The following is a 22,889-nucleotide window of genomic DNA, read 5'->3' on the forward strand; positions in this document are numbered from 1 at the left end:
CCACATTCATACATATAATTTACACACCTCCTTCATTCAAAGAATATTTTTTGAGATCACTATTTATATGGTTATATCAGTTGTTTTATTCACTTAACATTAGATCATGAATATCTGCCAAGTTAGTAACTTGCAACAGTTAGTTGTAATTAAAACTTTTACTGCCTATATAATTTTCCATTATGCTAGTTAACTTACTGTCAGTTTTGTTGTTGACTACTCAAGTTGCCACATTTTGGTCACTTTTTAAAAGTATAAAAGACCTCTTTCAACAGAAACGTTTGCCTTCATTTCCCTGTGTCTGGGCTGACAGATTTTGTTCGTCCAAACCAGGTGTTTAATGATCAGACTGAATTGCCTTGCTCCATTAAGTTGCCTGCTCCTTTTTCCTTTGCCTTCCCTACATCTGATTCTCAGGAGAAATCCCATAGAAATAAATGTTAATAAAATATTTAAAATACTTCGCTGGGGGGGAAGTTGTGTCTGGACGTCCACTTGCCAGCAGTTACCCAAGGGGGTGGAAAGACAGGGGGGTTTTCTTCATATTATTCCTGGACTTTGAGTTTTTTCATGACATTTTTCAGAAGTAACATCAAAGTCTTCATTTCCTTACCTTTGAAACGGAAATGCTATCCCCCCCCCCCCGTCTCAGGGAGTCGGAACGTCAAGTGAGTGAGAACCGCACGTCAGCGGACAGCCGTGTCCGGCCCACGGCACCTGCTCAGTAGACGCTAGTTGTTAGCATAGCAGTTCCACGATTCTGGAAGCGCCGTGGGGTGGTGGGAAAATGGTATGACGACTGCTGGCCCAAGAGTGGGATCTTCCTTTGTCTTGTGTGGGAAAAGCGCCACAGCCTTCCCGTAAGACAGCCTGCAGTCCTCTCTCCCTGTCACTAAACTCCATTTCCTTTGTAGTTTCAGTATTAATTCCACAGAAGTGGAGAGTTCTTCTACTGAATATGGTTTCCTTAATTTTCTTTTGTGTGTCCAAGTGAATACTAGGTGTATTTCTTCCTCAAATGAAGGCTAAATTCTTGAGGGTTATGAATGTGTCTTTCAGTTAATTTTAATTCATTTTTTCCTTTGCTCACATCCCTCCTTCCTTCTCCCCCCCCCCATTATTCACACTTTTCAAATCATTGTAACAAAAATTTCAAAGGCTCTGTACGTTTGAATAGAATTACGCACTTCATTCTATGGCTTCAGTCCCAGAGTCCTCTGATTCACACTGGAGTTGAAGAAAGTATTTTAAATGAACACCAGACTGCTGTTCTTATTGGTGTTTTGTAGGCAAATGTGACTTAATTGTCCTGGAAGAATTAGCTGTTGAATAAAGGATTTTAATGTGGAACTATATGAAATTCAGTTTCCTTTCTGTAGCCGTTTCTCTTTGATTCTTAGGTAACGTTGCTTTGTTTCTTTCGATGTTTTCTTCAGATTCTCAGATACTTTACGAATTCTGACATGTGACACATCTCAGAATAAACAAAAACGAGTTGAATGTTTTAACAGTACCAGGACTAAAGGTAATTTTAAGAAAACAATTTCCTGTGAAAATTTAAGGATACGAAGTCTATTTTGCCTTAAAAATCTTAAATCTTCAGAATTCGTATCTACTGATCCTTTAAAACAACTTAGTTTCTATTCAAAATGGAAAACATGTAAAGAAAAGGTATTTTTTAAAGCTTATTCACTAATTTTTATTATATGGTGATTTTGAGGAAAAAAAAAAACCTAGAAGAAAATAGAGTAGATTGTTTGTGAAAGAAACCCCTATTAAAAGAAAAACTAAAAGTTCTCTTCGCCTCTGTCCACAGTCACAGATGGGCAGCCGTTGTTGGTTTCCACGGAACCCGGGGAGCTTTCCCTGTATTCTCTCATTCTTTTAATCGCTGCAAAGTGTTTTATGAAATGTGTATGTTCTTCATTCTTACACTGAAAACATACGAGCTTTTTCTAAGATCCGTTATGTTAACTCTGCAGCTAATATTTTACACACATATTTTGGGCCATCATTATAATATCAAAAAACCGGAGACAATTTAAATGTACAACAAAATGGGATTGGTTACTTACTATCACATACTCTGTGGCCATTTAATTTAAATTTATAAAGCCAACATAAAATGGGAAATGTCCACTTATGATGTTAAGAGAAAAAAGTAGACTAAAATTATTTGGGAGGTGTGATCCCAGGTTCATTAAAAACGTGTATAACGTTTTCTTAGGTTTATTTTCTTCTGGTTGTTTCACAGTTATTTCTAGACGTTGATTTGGACTTTATTTGTCTCATTTCTGCTTCAATATATTTTCCAAAATCTCTCCAATTATGTATATTACTTTTGTAAGTGAAATATAGGCTTTAAGAAAAGTAGGTAATTCTGTGTTTAAAAATTAAATGACATTTTAAATAAATTATCGTAAATTATTCCAGTAGATTCTTAGATACAAAATATAACTGAATTGTCAGAGCCCTACAGCTAAGGATCATGGGAGAACACACCTATGGCAAACAAGTGGAGTTTGGTCCTGGCTTCGGTGTGGGGAGCTCCTGCCATGCGGAACTGTGGGGCATCTCAGGAAGAGGGTATTAGAAAAGATTTATTGTAGGATGCAGGCTTGAGTTAGGTGCTTTGGAGAAGTGTCTAAGGAGGCATGGATTTGCTTCGAATTGGGTACTGTCAGAGGAGATTCTGTGATTGAATATCTTCATAAATTTTATCTAGAAGGAAGGCAGATTACAGTAGGTTAAAGCTATAACTGGTAAAGAATCAGCAGTTACTTATATTGGATAAGATGGGAGGTGTCGGTCATTTTTGCCATTAGGAAAATTCATGTTTTGTCTGCATTCAGACATGAATACAGAGTGGTCTTGTTTTTGTCATGAATCATCTTGGCCACAGAGTGGCCTTATCTGGTGTTGAAATTCTGGGAAATAATCTCTGATTAGCAAGGAAAACACCAGGGCTGAGCTGTGGGTGCCCAGCCTGCTTGTAACAACACCAAGGCCTAGCTGATAGTAAGTAGTAGACCAGCTCTGGCTGTAAGGGGTTGCTTTTCTCTTTATCAAAGTGAAGAAAGCAGTTGAAATGATTACAGGTGCTTCTTACGAATATTAATTAACATTTGACTTAACTCAGAGGTTTGAATTTTCCCTGCTTGCTTGTAGGGCAAGCAAGCACCCAGGACTGCATAAAAGCCATGGAAACAAAAAACCTGCAGGAGCTCCAAAACCTAGAATTGTCCTGAAGAACTGCTTAACATTTGACTCTTTAACTGTAATTAATTTTTCTCTCTGTTGCAGCAGAAAACATTGGAGGTTATCATTGTTCACCCTACCCTGAAATTGACCGGTTTGTTCTTTCTTTGGTGAATAAAAATGGCATCAAAGGCGGTAAAGATAATCTTATTCCTTATTCACTGTAATATGACGGAGTTTTAATACCTTTAGAAACATTATTTGTATTTTAGGAATTCGACGTTGGAGCTACTTTTTCCCGGAAGAATTACTGGTTTATGATATTTGTAAATATCGCTGGTGCGAAAACATTGGAAGAGCCCACAAGAGCAATAATATCATGTAAGTAATGTTGTTTACTAATGAGTTCTTTGTATTTAACCAAAATTATTTTAAATGTTTATAATTTTTACAGTTGAATATAAAAATGATTTTGGTTTTTACAATAAATTTAGTTATATCAAATTTGGGTTATTTTATAATATTGAATTTGACTATCTTAATTATCACCTTGCTTTATAGCAGTCATCTTTATTTGTAGTTTATTCGGTAAAATAATCCCTTAGATAGTATAATCTTGAGAAGAGAAAGACAGACTTGAGTGGGGCTAGGAGGAAATTAGAGGCAGTAGACAGGTGAGTGAACAGGGACGATGAAGTGTCTCTCCCTCGTCTGTTGCCCGTTGGTCCTTGACAGCTTATGGAGTGTAAATTGAAATTGAGCAAATTTGGGTGAAAGGGAAATTATTCAGTGCTAAGAGTTGGAGTTAAGGTTAACATAGTCAAGACAAAGAATGGTATTGGGGCACCTGGGTGGCTCAGTGGGTTAAGCGTCTGCCTTCGGCTCAGGTCATGATCTCAGGGTCCTGGGATTGAGCCCCACGTCAGGCTCTCTGCTCAGTGGGGGCCCTGCTTCCACCTCTATGCTTTCCCCCTCCCAAATAAATAAATCTTAAAAAACCAAAAACGACAAAGAGTGGTATTGAAGGGAATCCGTGTTTACTGAATGCTTGCTGTATACACCAGGCCCTGTTTACTGAATGCTTGCTGTATACACCAGGCCCTGTTTACTGAGTGCTTGCTGTATACACCAAGCCCTGTTTTAGGAGTTTTCTTTAAAATCCCCCTGACAAAAGGAGAGGAAGTAAAGGCTGAAACAGAATTTTCGATAATACAATGATACAGTGAGAATAGGAATAAGACAGAAACCCAGTAGTTATCAGGATATGTGAAATTTTGCTATGTCTTATATTTAATATCAAAGCTGAGACTTCTGTATATCAAGTGTATACAGCCTGTGTGCCAGACATGAGAAAAGATCGTGAAGCTTTTTCCAGAAAGCTGGAAACATCTTGGGTAGCACCATTTAATGCTATCCTTCTGTATGTAGATTAGCTCAGTTTAAAAAAAGTCAAAAACTGTATGCTCAATATGCAAAAGCTATCGCATAGAATGACACAAAGGAAAAGCTCCCCCCCGGCCCAGAACCAGTGATAACTGTGGTTACGATTTTGGTGTATCTTTCTAGTCTTTTACTCTGTGCATATAAGTTCACCAGAAAGTCATTATCATAAGGTGATCGTCTGTTAACTTTTTGAGATTCCCAGGTTCCTACATATTTCTTTCTGAAAAATCACCTGATTCCATTATGTATCCATAATCTCTTCTTTTTCTGAACTATGAAAAAAAAAAGCATGGATTATATTGTAGGTACACCTCAGAGACTAACACTGAAACGATCACTTGTCCTGTCTGCCACCCACCGTAAGAAGCAGACCTTGACCGAACCCCAGAAGCACTTTGTGGGACCAACCCCAGTTTCCTCCTTTCCTCTGACCATCTGAGATAATAATAACCGTTATCCTGGGTTTTGTGTTAATCTTTCCCTTGCTTTCTTTAAATGTTTTTCCCCCATATATACTTATATTTCCAAACAATATATTGTTTTGTTTTACATGTTTTTGAATCTTGTGTAAATTGCATCCTTTGAATTGCTTTTCGGTCAACATTGAATTTGTGATGCAACATGTAGATGTTGCTTTTCTTTTTTTCACTCTCTGTGCCATTATGTAAACATAAACGTGCCAGTCTGTCTTCTCGTGTGGCCGTGCGGCTTGCTAGCGTGAGCGGTGAAGCTACGATACTCTCGTACATCTCGCCTGCGGCAGGTATGCGAGCGTTTCTCAAAGTATGTGCCTGAAAGCAGAATCGGCGTCTTAGAATATGCACGTATTTCATTTTACTAGGTACTAAGGTATTTCCCCAAATGGTCAGCGAATGTATACTCCCACCAGCAGTGTTTTCAGATTTTCTCCTGTTCCATGTTCTCACCAGCACTCAAGGTGTGTTTTAAAAACCTCTGGCTGGTCTGGTGGTGTAAGACCGTACGGTGGCTTTCGTCTGAATCTATGTGATCGCTAATGCATGTGAGGTTGGGTGATCAGACGACACCCGAAACAGATCTTACCCACCGTCGGGGTTCACTAACGCTTTGAGAGATTCAAGGAGTCCAAAGGCTCACGTGAAGCCTGTTCATTTCCCAAGTTAGTTACTTATTGGTCTTTAGCCATTCTTTTTTTATAAATCATTCTTTTAGGATTCTGAATTTCTCTCCAAAGATCATTTTAGCTCTGTCTCACATATTTTAACATGTATTTTCAATTCCATTCAGTTCCAAACATTTTCTAATTTCCATCATGTTTTTTGAGTAATTGCTTATTTAGAAATGTTTTAATTTCCAAGTTATCGGTTTCTGTTAGCTATTTTTCTGTTACTTTTTTTAAGATTTTATTTATTTGAGAGAAAGAAAGGGTGAGCACATGGTGGGGGTGGGGGTGGGACGGGGGACAAGCAAATTGTGGGGAGTGGAGCCCGATGCCAGGCTTGATCCCAGGACCCTGAGATCATGACCCGAGCCAATACGAAGAGTCAGATACTTAACCGACTGAGCCACCCAGGTGCCCCTCTGTTACTTATTTCTAAATAATTTGCCTTGTGGTGAGAGCTGTGTTGTGTGAATACTTTAAATGCAATTGACATGGTACCTAGCATAGTCAGTTTTTATAATTGCTTTTTATATGTGGTTGTAGAGAACTGCTTCTAATGACCTGAGGCAGTGTTCATATATGCCTATTATAGCAAACTTGTTAATTGCTTTTAATTTCATTAAAAATTGCTTTTTAGGTCATTCAAATTTTCTGTACCCTTACTGAATTTTTTGTGATTATTTATATCAATTACTAAAAGAATGTTTTTTAAAATCTTGATTTATGGAAGATGAGTGCTTTATCCTTGGAGTCCTGTCAGTTTTGCTCATGCATTTTGAAGCTATCGTATTTGGTGAGTACAGGTCAGGAATTAGGTCTTCTCAAGAGGAACTTTTGTCGATGTGTATTTTTTTGCCCTAAAGTCCATTTTGGGTGCTATTTTTGACAACCAGAGTTTTCTTTGGGTTGGTGTACATTTCCATCCTTTCACTTTTTACCTTGTCTCCATCTTGAAGTCTTAGGCACATCTTTGGTAAGCAGCACGGAGATGAATTTTGTTTTCCATCTAGTCTGGGGATTAAGTAATAACTTTTCCTTTTTTTTTTTTTTCAATGGAAAGGATTTTGGTCGATCTGAAAAATGAATTTTGGTATCAGAAATGTCATGACCCTGTATGTAAAGCAGAAAACTTCAAATCAGACTGTGAGTTATTAATTTTTATGTGCATATCAAGTGAAAATTGGATATCTACATAAAGTAGTAAAACTATTTTTTCTTGTTCAGGTTTTCCATTACCTGCTGAAGTTAGTCTCCTGTTTCTTCTGAAAGAGGTGGGTGCGGGTTTGAGTTTCTCTCATCCTAATCCGTTCTCGGTAGGACGGTATAATTGAGCTGTGCGCCATGTCCGGATGTGTGCAGTCTGCGAACACACTCTTCAGTACATGTTGTCACTTAGGAGTGTGCCCTAGTGACCGTGCCAGTGGCCCCACACAGCTGCTCGTGCGCGCCCGCACGCTCTCACACCAGATTGCAGACACACCTGTGTGGCCGCGCCCGGCCAGGGGACAAGTGTCCCGTTCTTGGCTTTACAAAGAATACCAAAATGCACGCTCTCACACCAGATTGCAGACACACCTGTGTGGCCGCGCCCGGCCAGGGGACAAGTGTCCCGTTCTTGGCTTTACAAAGAATACCAAAATACTCCCCTTTGTGTTTCCTTCAGCAACTCTGTCTGTAGGTAGAATTGCTAGAAGTAGAATTATGTCAAAGGGTGTGTGCATTTTAAATTTTGGTAGATATTACCAGATGGCCTACTCAACCTTGTCCTTTTTAAAAAGTTTTATTTACCCAAATCATTCACATTCATTGTGAGAAAAAATTAGAAAATACATGAAAAGCCAAAGGGAATAAACTTATCCTCAGCTAGAATTTGACCACTCAGGGGTAACTGATGTGTTTCAGCATCTGTCTTCCAGAATTTCTGTTGATGAGTGCTCACGCATGTATATTTTCAAGGTCACAGGGTGCACCCTATTTTATAGGCTTTGTTCCAAGCTCGTTTTCACGAGTGCTCATTACCCGTTGGTATCCATAAGCATGGCAGGAAATCAGGCTTCACAATTAAAGAGAGCGCCAGTTCACCCTGCAGTTTTGCCAACATTGTTTATTTTTACCTTTCAGTCCTTACCACCCTGTTTGGTATTTTATACCATAAAATACAAAAAGTGGTATTTTAGTCGTTTTAGTTTACATTTCTTAATGTGTTGAGGAAGTGGAACTTCTTTCAGATTTCCTGTTTGTATTTCTGTTATCGAGTGTCAGTAGCCGTCCTCTGTCCGCTTTTCTCTGAGGCCTTATTGATATTTTACGGGAACTTTTTATTAACTCTTTGATCATGTTATTTTCTAGAATGAACACTTTAGTGTTCCTTTTTCCCACATCTATCCGCCTTTTCCTTTCTAGTGTCCTGGTTAGAATGAAAGTTACGTGCTACAGGCTACGTGCTCAGTCTACATTCTGGATAATGGTCTGCCTCCCATTCGATTGGACCGAAAACTATCTCTGGAAAAAATTCATACATCTAAGATAGACAGGAGCTGGAGCAGCGTAGCTGACAGCCAGCTTCCCTGGTACACTATTAGGTTGAAAATGTTCCTGAAATACCCAAGAGAAAATTAAATCTTTTAAGTAAACTTTGCCTCTAGGAGGAGGTGTGTGTCATCCTCGTGTGTTCGGAGGCTGAGTTTCATGCACGTTTTTGTGGTGTCAGTGAATTTTTAAAAATGGCTTTTTCTGCTTATCCAGTAATGCCAAGTTGAAAGTATTTTGGTATGTGTATTACCGCCGCTCGGACAGAACTTTTTTTTATTATTTAAAGTAGAAAATTAATAAAAGATGGAGCAGCTTAATGAATACCCATGTACCTGTCACATCGTTTTTACAGTTTATATATTTCTGCTTCCTCTGGCTTTTTTGCTTCTAGTATTTTAAAATGAGTCACCGATCAGTGTCGGTGCCTGTTTTTCTGTTGCACTGGTCATCCTAGTTGTTTAAACATTTCTGGTTTCCCTGTAGAAATATTGCCCAAGGACAGCACGCTCTCCCTTCACCTAGATCTGCCATCGTCAGCACGTGGCCATGTTTGTTTTCTCCCTCTGCTGTTCGGGCGCCCGTCGTTATTTTGGACGACTGTTTGTCTTAGTCCGTTCAGGCTGCTGTAACGCGATACCATACACCGGGTGGCTTAGGAACCACGGAAGCTCCTTTCTCACAGTTCTGCGGCTGGAAGTCTGAGCTCAGGGCACTGGCCGATCTGGTGTTCGGTCGCTGTCTGGGTCATAGCCATCTTCTCGCCGCCCCCCCCCCCCGCCCCCACCCTCCATCACAGGGATGAAGGAGGTCTCTGGGGTCCCTTTTATAAGGTTACTGATCCCAGTCATGAGGGCTGCACCCTCAAGACCTAATCGCCTCCCAACAGCCTCCTTCCTGATACCATGACATCGGGGGTTAAGATTTCAACTCAGGAATGTTGGGTAACACATTCAGTCCATAACAAATCTCTTGAGAGGAATTTGCAGCCATCAGAACCCTACATCTCTTCACGCTTAAGCATGTAGCTAGCGATATTTAGCTTAAGAATATTCTTAAATGAATATGGTAAAATTTTAAAATTCAGGAAATTCAATGTTGATACAATACTGTTATCTAATATGCAAATCCATACTATCTTGCCAGTTGTCTCAGCTGTTTTTAACAGTTTTTTAAATTCATGTTATTCTTAAAATATTTTATAAATAGAAAAATCAGTCTTGTAAGATTGCAGATAGACTTTCCAGTTTGTCTTCAGCTGGATTATCTGCTTTATAAAAAATGCAGTCTGCCCATCTAGCCCCAGCTGTGTATACTGAAAAAAACGTACTGGGGGGGCATTTCCAAATTTAGAGTTTCGAGTATCTGAGCTACGGTGGCTGCAACAGTTGAATTAATGGACTCATTCCCATGGCGACTGTCTTAGAGACAGTATCATCCAGAATATTTATTTCAGTGTCTGTGCAAGAACTGATCTTGTACCTAATACCTTAATTTAACATAGACTGACTGTCGAGTGAGAGCAGCACATACTCTCCTTGACCGACCTGTATTTTCTCCCTTTCCCACTCTCCCCCACCTTCCCCTCTCCAACCAAAGGAAGAAGAGGTCACGGCAGCTGAAACCATGAACAGGGACACCCAGAATCCTCATGAGCCACCATCGGGTCTGTTGTCAGAAGATGCCATTTCCGACACCGCCTGGGACAATGGCCTTGACGAGGCTGACTTTGTGGAAGCTACTGAAGATGCTGAACTGGCCGAAGCTGCAGAGGGCGGTCTGCTCGGCTCCTGCGGCGCAGACGCTGAGATCCCCGATGAACTGATGCTGCAGGTGTTACGAGAGTAGCCATTAGCCGTGGACTCTGACGTAACCGGCTGTGATTTGGCCTGAAGACAGTTTAATAACCTAAATATATTAAGTTAGAGTAAGTTCTTATGAAACCTGTTTATAAAAACCAAGTTTCATCACTTCTCAATTCCTAGTTTTTACTGAAGTAAGCCAGTTTTATTGAAAATGAGCTTAGAAATCTTACTGATTGACCAGAGTTGGCCTGTGTTCATATCAGCTTAATTTTGCATGTCTATTTATAGGTTAAGACTAAATCTTATTAAAAATTTTTAACTGAAGTATATTTGACATACAGTATCCTATTCAGGTATATATCCTGCTGATTTGATATCTTTAAACATTACAGAATGATCCCCATGATAAGTCTAGTTACCATCTGTCATCACAGTTATTACAGTCTTACCGACTATATTCCCTGTACTGTACATCACATCCTCATGACTTGTTCTGTAACTGGAAATTCATACCTCTTAATCTCCTCACCTTTCTCACCGCCCCAAGCCCTCCTCCCTCTTGTAACCAATGATTTCTTGTGTCTAGGAGACTGTTTGGTTTTATAGATTCCACATATAAATGTCATATGGAATTTGTCTTTGACTTATTTCACTCAGCATAATATACTCTACGTCCAGCCATGTGGTTACAAAAGGCCAGGTTTTTATTCTGTTTATGGCTGTGTAATATTCCTGCGTGTGTGTGTGTGCCCCCTCATTTTATTCATCCATCAGTGGACACTTAGGTTGCTTCCATATCTTGGCTGCTTCAGGAAACAATAACGCTTCAGTAAACGTAAGTATGATACATTCCTCTGAATTAGTGTTTTCATTTTCTTCAGGTAAATACCCAGAAGAAGTGGAATTACTGGATCATATGGTATTTCTGAGTTTCTGAGGAACCTCCATACTGTTTTCCACAGTGGTTGCACCAACTTACATTCCCACTAGCAGTGCACGAGCGTTCCCTTTTCTCTACAGCCTCACCAACACTTGTTATTTATCTTTTTGATAATAGCAATCTGATGGGTGTGAGGTATGATACTCACTGTGGTTTTTTTTTTTTTTTAAGATTTTATGTATTAGAAAGCACACGCAAGCGCATGAGTGGGGTAGAGGGGCAGAGGGAGAGGGAGGAGCAGACTCCTTGCTGAGCGGGGCGCCAGATGTAGGTCTTGATGCCAGGACCCCGGGATCATGACCTGAGCTGAAGGCAGACGCTTAACCAACTGAGGCACCCAGGCGTCCCCTTCATTGTAGTTTTGATTTGCAGTTCCCTGGTGACTAGTGGTATTGAGCCATCTTTTCACATGTCTGTTGTCTATGTGTTTATCTTCTTTGGAAAAATGTCTATTCAAGTTCTCTGCCCATTTAAATTTTTTTTTATATTGTGCAAGTTCTTTGTATATTTTGGATATTAACCTCTTATTGAATATATGATTTACAGATATCTTTTCCCTTTCAGTAGGTTGCCTTTTCATTTTGTTGATTGTTTCCTTTGCTGTGCAGAAGCTTTTGAGTTTGATATAATCCCATTTGTTAATTTCAGCTTTTATTGCCTTTGCCTAAAGAGATTGGTCCTCTAAAAACAAAAACAAAAAAACAGAGAGGGAGCGGTAAGGGCTGAGGGAGGGGGAGAGAGAATATTAAGCAGGATCCACGCCCAGCACAGAGCCCAACACGGGGCTCGCTCTCACGACCCTGTAATTTTCTTTGTGGTATCTTTGTCTGGTTTTGGTTATCAGTTATGCTGACCTTGTAAAATGAATTTGAAAGCATTCCTTCCTCTTCAATTTTTTGGAATAATTTGAGAAGAATAGGTACTACCTCTTTAAATGTTTGGTAGAATTTACCTGTGAAATCACCTGGTCTTGGGCTTTTGTTTTTTAGGAGTTGTTAAATGACAGATTCCGTTTCATTACTTGTAATTGGTCTACTCAGATTTTCTATTTCTTAGTGATTCAGTCTTAGAAGGTTGTGTATTAAGAATTTATCACTTTCTGGGGCGCCTGGGTGGCGCAGTCGTTAAAGCGTCTGCCTTCGGCTCAGGGCGTGATCCTGGCGATCCGGGATCGAGTCCCACATCAGGCTCTTCCGCTGTGAGCCTGCTTCTTCCTCTCCCACTCCCCCTGCTGTGTTCCGTCTCTCGCTGGCTGTCTCTCTGTCACATAAATAAATAAAATCTTAAAAAAAAAAAAAAAAAAAAAAAAAAAAAAAAAAAAAGAATTTATCACTTTCTTCTAGGTTGTCCATTTTGTTGGTGTATAATTGTTCGTAGTAATCTCATGATTTTTAGAATTTTTTTTTTAAAGATTTTATTTATTTGACAGACTGCCAGCGAGAGAGGGAACACAAGCAGGGGGAGTGGAAGAGGAAGAAGCAGGCTCATAGCGGAGGAGCCTGATGTGGGGCTCGATCCCATAACGCCAGGATCACGCCCTGAGCCGAAGGCAGACGCTTAACCGCTGTGCCACCAGGCGCCCCGATTCTTAGAATTTCTATGGTGTCAGCCATTTCTGACTTTATTGGTGCCCTTCTCTTTTTCTTAATGAGTCTGGCTAGAGATTTATCCATCTTATCTTTTCAAAGAACCAGCTTTTAGTTTCACTAATCTTTTCTATTCATTTTTTTATTCTCCATTTATTTCCTCTGGTATTTATTATTTCCTTCCTTCTGCTAACTTTGGGCTTTGTTGGTCTTCTTTTTCTAGCTCCTTTAGGTATAAAGTAAGATTGTTTATTTGGGACTTTTCTTGCTTCTAGAGGTAAGCCCGTATCACTATGAACTCCCCTCTGAGAACTGCTGTTGCTGTGTCCCCTAGATTGTGGAAAATTGTTTCCATTTTCTCTGTCCCACGGTATTTTTCAGTTTCCTCTTTGATTTCTTCATCAGTTCATTGGTTGTCCAGTAGCATGTTGCTTATTCTCCACATTTGTATTTTTTCCAGTTTTCTTATTGATTTCTAGTTTTATACTGTTGTAATCAGAGAAGATGCTTAATACGATTTCGGTTTGCCTGAATTTGAGACATGTGATCTTTCTTGGAGAAAACTCCAGGTGCACTTGAAATGAACGTGCATTCCATAGTTTTGGGATGAAATGTTCTGTATATGTTAAGTCCCTCTGGTCTAATGTGTCGTTTAAGGCCAAGGTTTCCTCATTGATTTTCTCTCTGGATGACGCTGATTTAGTGGGGGTATTAAAGTCCCGTATTATTATTGTATTGTTAATTTCTCCCTTTGTGTCTAATACCCGTTTGGTGTTTAGGTGCTCCTGTGTTGGGTACATAGATGTTGATGAATGTTCTATCCTCTTCTTGTATTGACCCCTGATCGTGATGGAATGCCCTTCTCTGTCCTGTTACAGGCTTTGTTTTAAAGTCTGTTCTAAGTATCGCTGCACCAGCTTTTTTCCCCATTCCGTTTGCATGGAGTATCTTTCTCCATCCTTCGCTCTCAGTCTGTGTTTAGGTCTGAAGCGTGTTTCTTGGAGGCAGCATGTACATGGCTCAGGTTTTAAATCCATTGAGCAAAACTGTGTCTTATGATTGGAGCATATTGAAAGTCATTTTGTTAACCATTTTCTGGTTGCTTTTGTTGTTCTTTGTACCTTTCTTCTCTTGGTCTCTTCCCTTGTGGTTTGATGGTTTTCTTTAGTGTTTGGGTTCCTTTCACTTTGTCTGGTTTAGGGTTTTGGTTATCACAAGGTTCATATATATTGACCTATATATAAAACAGTCTATTTTAAAGTGATAGTCATTTCTAATCCTTGGTGGGATGGCTGGGGCTAGCCTGGGCCAGGCAGTCCCAGGCTCCTCTGTGCCCGGGGTGGGGGTGTGTGTGCTGGGCCAGAACGGCTGCAGTGGGCACAGGCCAGACAGTCCTGGTCTCCTCTTCACTACTGCCGCCCCAGCGACGTGGCTGGAGCTGGTGTGTACACAGGTTGGGGGGTCCCGGCACACTGTGTCAGGGGTGTCCCGGGGGGTTGGCTGGAGCTGGCGTGGGCTCGGGTGTCCTGGTGCACACGGTGCGGAGGCAGTGCCAGGGAAACAGCTGGGGCTCTGCACACCGCCCTGCAGCTGCCAGGTCTAGAGGCCCAGGGCTCAAGGGGACAGCCCTGGAGGAGGGTTCGAGGGCCCAGAGCCTGCTGCGGCCAGGCTCTCCAGGCAGAGGGGAAAGTAAACAATGGTGCTCCACAGCCCCTCCAGCCCCAGAGAGTTCCAGCAGTTGCCCTACAGCCTGGCGGATGTTCTAAGGTTAGTAAATGGGTTTCCTTCACTTACAAGTCTCTTTGTCCTTCAAACTGATGTTTTGGTTTTGGATTTTTTTTTTTTTTTTTTTTTTGCTGTGCCCCCCCGGGCTGGCAAGTCGGCGTGTAGGCCCCTCGGTGTTCGTCCTCCTGCCGTGGGCCATCACTTCAGGGCTGGGGTTCCCACCGTCAACGCACGTCCATCTCTCACCATGGGGTCCCCCGGCGTCTGTGCAGTGGCGCTTCCGTCAGGCCTCAGGTGTTCTGCAGGGGGAACTGCTGTACATTCAGCGAGTTCAGGGTCTTTCTGCGCCGTCTCAGAACGGCGCCCTCTGCCGATTCAGGTTAGAACTCTTGTCGGTCAGCGTCTGGTCGGTTAGTGTCTGGAACATGGCCTCTAAAACTACTTGTACAATCAAACTTGCTGAACATGGTCACTCAAACCAAAGGACTATGAACAAAGTAATATTAAAGTCTGGTGACAAGCCAGCCTGAAGTAGTAGACAAGTTTAACTTCTCAAAGAATTTTTATTTACAAAAGGATAGTATCAGCGGCAACAGCAAGAGCAGGGGACTGGTCTGTATATAGTCACGTTCCAGTAGACTGGTCTTTCTGGTCCAGGAGCTTCTCTAATTGATGGTTGATATTTTGTAGGTGGTTTCCAGCTCCCAGAAGGGTTCTCGCTTTGAGTAACAGAGCTGGAAGGCTGGATGAATCATACTGTTGAAGGAAAATTATATTTGGATTAACAGGCATCAAAAACTTTTATAACCCTGTTATACAGCTCAGTGCTAAGTAGAGTTTTTCATTAACTTTCATTTTTTAAATTCATTACGATCATTTAAAAAATTGGTTTAATCCTTTTCCTTAGGGCATAATTAATAAGGTTACCAGGGACTGCTCTAGAAAACATAGGCTGATCTTCTCCCAGAAGACCAGTTGGTTCCAAGAACTATGGCATCTAAATTATTTAAAACAAAATCATTCCTCGTACAGATTGAGGCTTGGTTTGGGCAGGTCTGCTGACCTCATGCCTATTTTAAACCCAGAAAACTGTAAGGCAGATTAACTTTTACTGGAAGAATTATTGGAAGGAGAATTCCAGGCCCATAAAAGTTCATGAGGAAAGAAGTCATCATCTAGAAAAATTTATGGGGAAGACTAAAGACGAAATTAGAATACAAACTCAACATAAGTCAGAAATCAGAACCCAACTCATGACTTGGAAATAACAAACCCAAGCTTCGTGTTGTGAACTGCATCCAAGGGTAACGGACCATATCCCCTACAGAAGGTGCTCATACTTAGGGTGATTGTTGAATTTCATGTCCTCAGTGTGTTTTCCTTAGTAATGAAAAGAGCAGCCTTGAGCAGAAAAGCTGTGCAACTGTTACTACCACCCGCATAATCATTTTTTCTAGACTCTACCCTACCCTATTACCGTGGACTTCAGTCAAACAGATATTTGAGAGCCTACGGTATTCAAGGTGCCGTGGGACACTTGCTTTCAGGGAGGCCTGAGGGGTAGGACTAACATCTGGTGTTCGAGTTCTGGTTTAGGAAGGAAGACAGACCCTACAAGACAGCACAGAAGGCCTGTGGGTACGCAAAGGACACGTAAGAGTAGTGTATTCCGAACAAAGTTGAGTCTCAAGTCTCTGTTTTCACCAAAGTTATGTTCAAAATCAAACAGTGCTATGATCATCTCCAAGTTAGTCACTAAACCTCCGCTCCAAGCAAGCTTTAGAGTCGCTGGGTGCTGTCACAGGAAACACTGATGTAAAAGCATTCTATTTTCGGATCTAATATACAAACTGAAGGCTTCTAAATCAGTGTAAAAAAAAAACTTAAAATTGAATTTCGAAGTGAAGAATACAAGTATGATCATAAGATATATGTATTTACATTTTATGTAAAATTATATTCTGGTTTTTTTTTTCTGTAACTTAAATTTCTCTTGATCTGAGCTGGCTGTCGTAACAACAGCAACATCTGCAGCAAAAACCCGGAAGCAACAAGTTTTATTGAAACAATAATACACCACTCCTTTCCCTACAAAGTTTCATGTTTCCCAACTTCTAAAATTAGACCTACCATTTATAGGCGATAATGGCTTATTTTTTCAGATAAAAAAGCTGCTGTGAACACGGGCAGAACAAAGAACAGATTCCGTGTGGCCTGACAGTGACGGCGATTCTCATGAAGCAAAGCATAGCTGTTCGAGATCCTCCTGTTCAGTCATTTCTCTTAATGTGCAGAGACCTTAACAAAATCGGCATTTCTAGATTGTTCTCTACTCTAGCCTGAAGTAGCTAAAAGAGGTGATGAGAGAATACATTCTCACGGGTTCACAGGGACGCTGGTCGGGTGGACTGTAATGTTGCGTCCCCACTTCTCTCCCCTGCACCCCCAGCTTCTACAGAAGGCCTCCACGGTGCAGATGCCCTGGATCTTCTGAATCACAGAAATAAAAATTAAAGTTACCGTTTCCTTTACATAAGGTTCTTTCTCTTGAATATCCGAATAATCTTGATGAAGCTGTGTTAGGTTCGATAAAAAACAAGCTGCATTCCTCAGGGAAGCTCTTCGCTCCTTAAGTTCATCATATTTTATTTGTAGTTGTTTCAGCTGCGGGTCTAACCTGCAACAACAAAACGGTGTCCCCCAAAGGAACGCCTGCAGGAAGGTGCAACAGCCCACAGGGTCAGCGGCTGAGTGCACGGGTCCACTGAGGCAGGGCCACGCAGGGGATGGGGGCTTGGTCTTTAAAAATACCTTCAGTTCTGAAATTATGAATGTGTGGCAGGGTCTAGATTTCAATTTAAAATATAGACCAAACTCTGAAATACAGTACACCGTGAGTGATTAGAAATGACACCCGCAGATGCTTTGTACGGCCCACAGCCCATCCGGGCATTTTGCGGGAGCTGTGGGGAACTACTGAGTTCCAACAACGCGGTCCACTTCTCCCAGCCTCGGCCAGGGCGTGCGCGCCGCAGGGCAACAGCAGAAGTGTGGATGAAAGGCCTTCCCTTTGCCCGTTTTCCAAGATCCAATGAAACCAGCGGGAAATGACCAGAATGCTTGGATGAAAAATGCACGGGTAAACCCTCCCTCCCGGTGTCTTAGTCTCTTATCTATAAAACAAAAGGGGGATCTTGAATTTTATGGACAAGGAAGGGCAGAGGGTGCCAGTTTTTTATTCTTTAAAAAGCAACTGTCCTCTAATGTAATTTTAGAAAAGTCCTTCGAACAGTGAGTCTGCTGAACAAATGCAGCGTTGTGGAAAAGCTGACAAGGGCTGTGGCCAGGAGCGCGGGGCTGGCAGTCCGGCTGCAGACGGGGATCCTGGCCCCCGACTTCTAGGGACGGGGTTGTGGGTAAGTCACCTCCCCCGGCCTGCGATTTTCTACATGTAAAGTCAGAATAACGATACACTGCATTTTTCTTTCTAGGCCTTTTCAAGATGTACTTTTCAATGTCTAGAACTGTATCTAGAAAAGGAACCAAGAAGCTGGACTTTAAAATGTCCTTTTCTTATGAAACAGGCATGACAACCCACCTCCAGGATTATGAGGATAACGGGCGAATACACAAAGCTTTAGGCCAGTGCCCGGCACACACAGGAAGCTCGTTCAAACGCGGTTTTCTTTAGGCCTGAGCCGGTGGAAGCTTGACCCCAGGCCACAGGCTGGGCGGGGAGCCACCGGGCTAGACACCCAAGCTCTCCGTCTTCCTAACTTCCCCGGCATCTTCTTTAAACTCCGCACCGTAATGAGCCACAGGCGGTCCTCTCTGGGAACAGCCTTCTCTCGCCCTGTTCCGCGGCGCCTGCGAGCGCAGAGTGGAGCCGACCGCAGCCCCGACGGCTGCAGCGCGCCCGGCCCCCGACCTGCACCGCCGACACCGCCCGGCCCCGCGCGGGACGCGTCCACACGAGCGCCACGCCGACGGCACATTGACGAGAGCCGGGAACACACAGCCCGAACTGAACGCGCCACCGTGAAGCGCTTCGTGTCGATTTATTCACTTACTTCTCCCAGCACCCTGGAGGGGTGGGTATAGGGCTCGTTTACAGATGAGGAACTGAGGCCCTGGGAAGGTAAGCAGCCTGCCCCACGGTGCATAGCCGGTAAGTGGCGGAACCTGGGTTCAAACCTGGGTTCAAACCCGGGCAGCCTCGTCCCAGAGTCTGTGCTCGGAATCTCTAAGGAGGCCGCCTCGTAGGCCAGAGCTGAGAGGTCTGATGGCAGAGCGATCAGTGCTGAGTTCGCCTTTGCTAACGGCTCCAACTCGGCAGCGGCACGACCACCAGCGCTGAGCTTCCAGGCACAGAGAACACCTGGGACCGCGACGCAACACAGCAGAATTTAGCCCCACGCAATGTACCGTAATTAAATCCTAGGTGAGTTCTCAGAGACCTTGACATCATCTTACCCAAGCAGTTCATCCTGGAGTTCGAGCAAACGCTGCCTTTTCTTTTCAATATCTGAAATAATCTAAAGTAACACAATGATTTGTTAAAGTAACTCTTTAAATGTTGGAGCACTGCTAGCGACCCCGTACCAGGTGTTAGAAATGGAGTGGGAAAGAGACTGCATCCTCCCCCCGTGGCACTTTGGTCCAAAGGGAAGACAGAACTGCACACAGGCCGCACGTAACTACAGCCCGTGAGGCGTGCGTCGAAGGCAAAGAACGGGATGCTGAAGAGTGGGAACGGCGGCGGCATTTACTCCAGGACAACTTGGAAGAAAGGAAGCAGAGGCCAGATCTTTACGACCCTGTGAGCCATCAGCTAAGGAGTTGGGATTTTACGTAGGTGCACGAGGAAAATATTGAAGCAGGGAGTGCCCTGATCCAATCCGTATTTGAAAAAGAACATTTATATATAACAAATTATCTCAGCCATCTCTTTTAGGGACTACCAGATACTCCACGGCTGGCCCTTCAGACCATAAGCAATGCAGAGTTGACCAATAAGAGAATAAAACTGAAGAAAGAAACCCAGCAAAGGCCTGTAATCACGGAAATAAAAACATATGCATTTCAAATCCATTTCTATTATAAATGTGGAAGGGGAGCTGCTCTTCCCTTCTGGATTCTTGCCAGTGTGGGGCTCAGAGGTCATCTGGTCCACCTGTACATTGACAGGCCGGTAAGACCCAGTGTCCACTGGCTTGTTTCTCCTCACATACCCTCGTGGTACAGAGTTCCCGAGAAGCTGCTACAACATCGAAGCAGAAGAACCTGGACAGGAAATGAGGTCACCTAACCCTTAATGCAGTAGTCTTCCCAGGCTGTCCCTTGACGTGAGACATGAGACAGCTCTTTATTCTAAAAGGTTTTACTCTTTGGCAGCCACAAAAGCAATAAATATATATTACTTGTAGTTACTAGTTAGTTACTTAATACCACGGAAGTGGTTATTTGGGGCTTAATCACCTTTTTAGGCTGGCTGGGACCCCCATCCCTTAGCACGCATTAATAGTACACAACCACAAGACCAACCAAATAAAAGCCTGACTAAAAAAAAAAAAAAAACGGCAACAGAGTGAAGGTCCTAAACCCAGAGTCAGGGTGGTACTTAGCTCTGCACAGGCCAGCGCTCTGTGTGACTGTAGGCCGCCGCTCCCACACAGGATTTACCTTCGTGTTCTTCCTTTTCAGAGCTTTTGACACCTGGACTTCTTTAAGCTGCACAAAAGAAAATAAATAATTGTGTGCATTTTCCAAAATTAAAATATTTATTAACTCACAATATATTGCATTTAGTTAAAAAACAACCTGTGAGACATGAATAGTTCGAACGAGCTCTTTACCACGTCACCAGCAAATGCAGTGTTTTCTAAGATAACCGTACGCTGTCTCAGGATTAGCAAAACAAATTGAGACCAACAAATTTATGTCAGTGAACTTACCATTTTGATGAGTTCTTCTTTCATATTAGAATGAAATTGTTTGATGGCTTCCTTACAAATTTTAGATTCTGCTTTTTGTCTATAGCAGGAAAAGAAAAGATCAAACTAGGTATTATATAAAGGATTTCAAAAGGTGTGTTTCATTTGCTTAGCACGTCAACAAACCACAATTTGGCATACACCACTTTGAATATCTAAGATGGCATGGCCAGAGAGATTTCTCAGGCTTAAAAAAAAAAAAAACTTAAGGGGCGCCTGGGTGGCTCAGTTGGTTAAGTGTCTGCCTTCAGCTCGGGTCATGATCCCAGGACCACTGTATCCTGTCATCAGGCTCCCTGCTCAGCGTGGAGTCTACTTCTCCCTCTCCTCCCCCACCCCCTTCCCACTCATGCCCTCTTGAATAAATAAAAGCTTAAAAAATATATATATATATATATATATATATATATATATATATACTGGAAACAGATTCAACAAAAGAGAACAGGAAAATAGTTTCCCCTAAACCTTCAGGCACATGGTTAGCTTCACTCCCTGACGCTGGCTACATCCACAGGTGAAGGCAAGCCATGTAGAACGGTGTACAGCCAGTCCCCGTCCTTTCCTGCCACCTGATCCAATGAGCAGCAGACTTCAGCCCCTGTCTGCCAACAACTGGAGGAATAACTGTAAGACATTTGGACTAACCAAGTAAGTAGGGAAAGCCACTTGGACTGAAGAAGCCAAAAGTCCAGTTCTTCCAAACCTTACAAAGCTGACCCTAACTGGTTCCGGTCCACGTCATCAGAAGAAGAGGGCCCAAGCCCCCAGTCTGGCGCTCTCACAGCCAAATGGCAGACCCCCAGCATGTAGCGGCAGCAGGCCATCTTCCAGGACAGTGGCTAACCCCCTACTCTGACTCGGTGCCCCAGGATACTAGAAAGGGTCCTTTTAATTGAAAGTAATAAATATTTTGTATAAGTGACAGGTAATTAGAAAATTGTTTATTTTTGGGGGGAAATCCACAAGCAAGAAAAGTCACTCAGGAGCTAAGCATAACACAAGAGAAGGCTTGTACTTTCGAATAGAGATCTTTGTAAAAGGTCTCATCAAAAAAGAGTGTTAAAAGGTGTTTCTAGGGGCGCCTGGGTGGCACAGTGGTTAAGCGTCTGCCTTCGGCTCAGGGCGTCCCACATCAGGCTCCTCTGCTGTGAGCCTGCTTCTTCCTCTCCCACTCCCCCTGCTTGTGTTCCCTCTCTCGTTGGCTGTCTCTATCTCTGTCGAATGAATAAATAAATAAAACCTTTAAAAAAAAAAAAAAAAAGGTGTTTCTAGTGACCTCACCAAGGTAGTGGAATAGGAGGCCCCAGAACAGATTCCCCCCACAGGGAAACCAACTTAACAACCATATACAGCACAAAAGACCTCGTGAGAACGCCAGAAACCAATTCAGAAGTTGCAGGCAAGTTCAAGTCAGGAATAGTCCTACTGAAACAGGTAAAAAGCAGTTTCATATCAACTTGGACAGCGCATCTCCCAAGCCAGCACAGCCTGGTTCAGCTGAGCAGCTCAGTGCGTGCTTTCTCCCTTGGGAAGGAAAGAGTGGAACATAGGTCCAAAGTTCTGGCTTTTCAGGGGTCTGCCTGAGGGACTCCTTTCCATCGCGCCCGATCTGGAACACTAACGGAACCAGCGTACTTGGGATGCCGGGCTGCCACGGAGAAAACAGTCCAGCGGCTGCTGCAGTCAGAGATTCAGCAATGCCACGCACAGCAGATCAGGACAGATGGCCCAGCTCACACCTTCTCCTTTGGGAGGGAAAGAGAATAGAAGCTTATCCAATGTTTTGGAATGGTTTCTGTGTCACCCGTAGTAGGGCAATGATGGGAACTGAAATCTTGGATGCCTTTGCTCAGAGAGACCAAAAAGGAGCTCAGCAGGTTGTTGCAGCATGAGAACCTATAGTGCCACAGACACACCAGTGGGAGCTTGCGTCTTTAAGGATTACAGATCCCTAAAAAAGAAAGAAGCAAACCTCTCTAGTTGGGAAATCACATGCACAAGCCCAAAGAAGATACAAATCAGATAAAGATTGAGGGACCACCCAGGCTGACTGGCAAAGATCTTCCCCTGTACAAATCCAGTATGTAAAGACTGGGAGGAGTGGCTGCTTTTTAAATGTACAAAACACAACAAAAAATAACAAGGCACTACAAGAAACAAGAAAACAACCCAATCAAGTGGGGGGGAAATCCCCAGAAATAGACACTAAATAAAGAAATAGAGACCTATGAATAGGGTAACAAAAAACTCTAATCATCTTAAGCTCAATGTGCTACAAAAAAACACGGATGAATAAACTACATCAGGAAAATGATGCATGAATAAAATGAGAAGATCAACAAAGAGAACCTATAAAAAAGGACCAAATCCTGGAGCTGAATAATACAATGACAATTGAAAAATTCACTAGATGGGTTCACAGCAGATTTGATCAAGCAGAGGAAAGAAACCGCAAACTCAAGAATGAGTCATTTGAAATTATCAAGTCAGAAGAACAAAAAGAATGGAGAACAGTGTATGGAACTC

The 22,889-nt window shown here is 42.5% G+C and overlaps 2 protein-coding genes across 9 annotated transcripts in view; one reads left to right on the top strand and one right to left on the bottom strand.

Annotated features, from left to right (window-relative positions):
• The window catches only part of PRIMPOL (primase and DNA directed polymerase), a 49,924-nt gene extending 37,543 nt beyond the window's left edge, over positions 1-12,381 (top strand). For 3 of the 6 annotated variants that reach the window (XM_045785815.2, XM_045785819.2, XM_087856528.1), the window contains 6 exons: positions 1,437-1,525; positions 3,304-3,393; positions 3,471-3,579; positions 6,843-6,925; positions 7,007-7,053; positions 9,911-12,381. In XM_045785815.2, coding sequence (XP_045641771.2) covers positions 1,437-1,525; positions 3,304-3,393; positions 3,471-3,579; positions 6,843-6,925; positions 7,007-7,053; positions 9,911-10,159 — 667 coding nt within the window. In that variant the 3' untranslated portion in view covers positions 10,160-12,381. Of the gene's footprint in view, positions 1-1,436; positions 1,526-3,303; positions 3,394-3,470; positions 3,580-5,324; positions 5,405-6,842; positions 6,926-7,006; positions 7,054-9,910 lie in introns of all 6 variants that reach the window. The other 3 variants (XR_006777477.2, XM_045785816.2, XM_045785817.2) reach the window with 3 other exon arrangements.
• A 2,087-nt stretch (positions 12,382-14,468) lies between these two features.
• Positions 14,469-22,889, bottom strand: part of CENPU (centromere protein U) — a 38,446-nt gene continuing 30,025 nt past the window's right edge. For all 3 annotated transcript variants that reach the window (XM_045785812.2, XM_045785814.2, XM_045785813.2), the window contains exons 9-13: positions 20,322-20,400; positions 20,050-20,097; positions 18,841-18,902; positions 16,888-17,044; positions 14,469-15,123 (exon numbers count right to left, since the gene is read on the bottom strand). In XM_045785812.2, the coding sequence (XP_045641768.2) occupies positions 14,992-15,123; positions 16,888-17,044; positions 18,841-18,902; positions 20,050-20,097; positions 20,322-20,400 (478 nt within the window). In that variant the 3' untranslated portion in view covers positions 14,469-14,991. The remainder of the gene's footprint in view (positions 15,124-16,887; positions 17,045-18,840; positions 18,903-20,049; positions 20,098-20,321; positions 20,401-22,889) is intronic.

This window comes from Ursus americanus, chromosome 27 (assembly GCF_024610735.1).
Source record: "Ursus americanus isolate L20-20 chromosome 27, mUrsAme1.1.p, whole genome shotgun sequence".
Lineage (NCBI taxonomy): Eukaryota > Metazoa > Chordata > Mammalia > Carnivora > Ursidae > Ursus > Ursus americanus.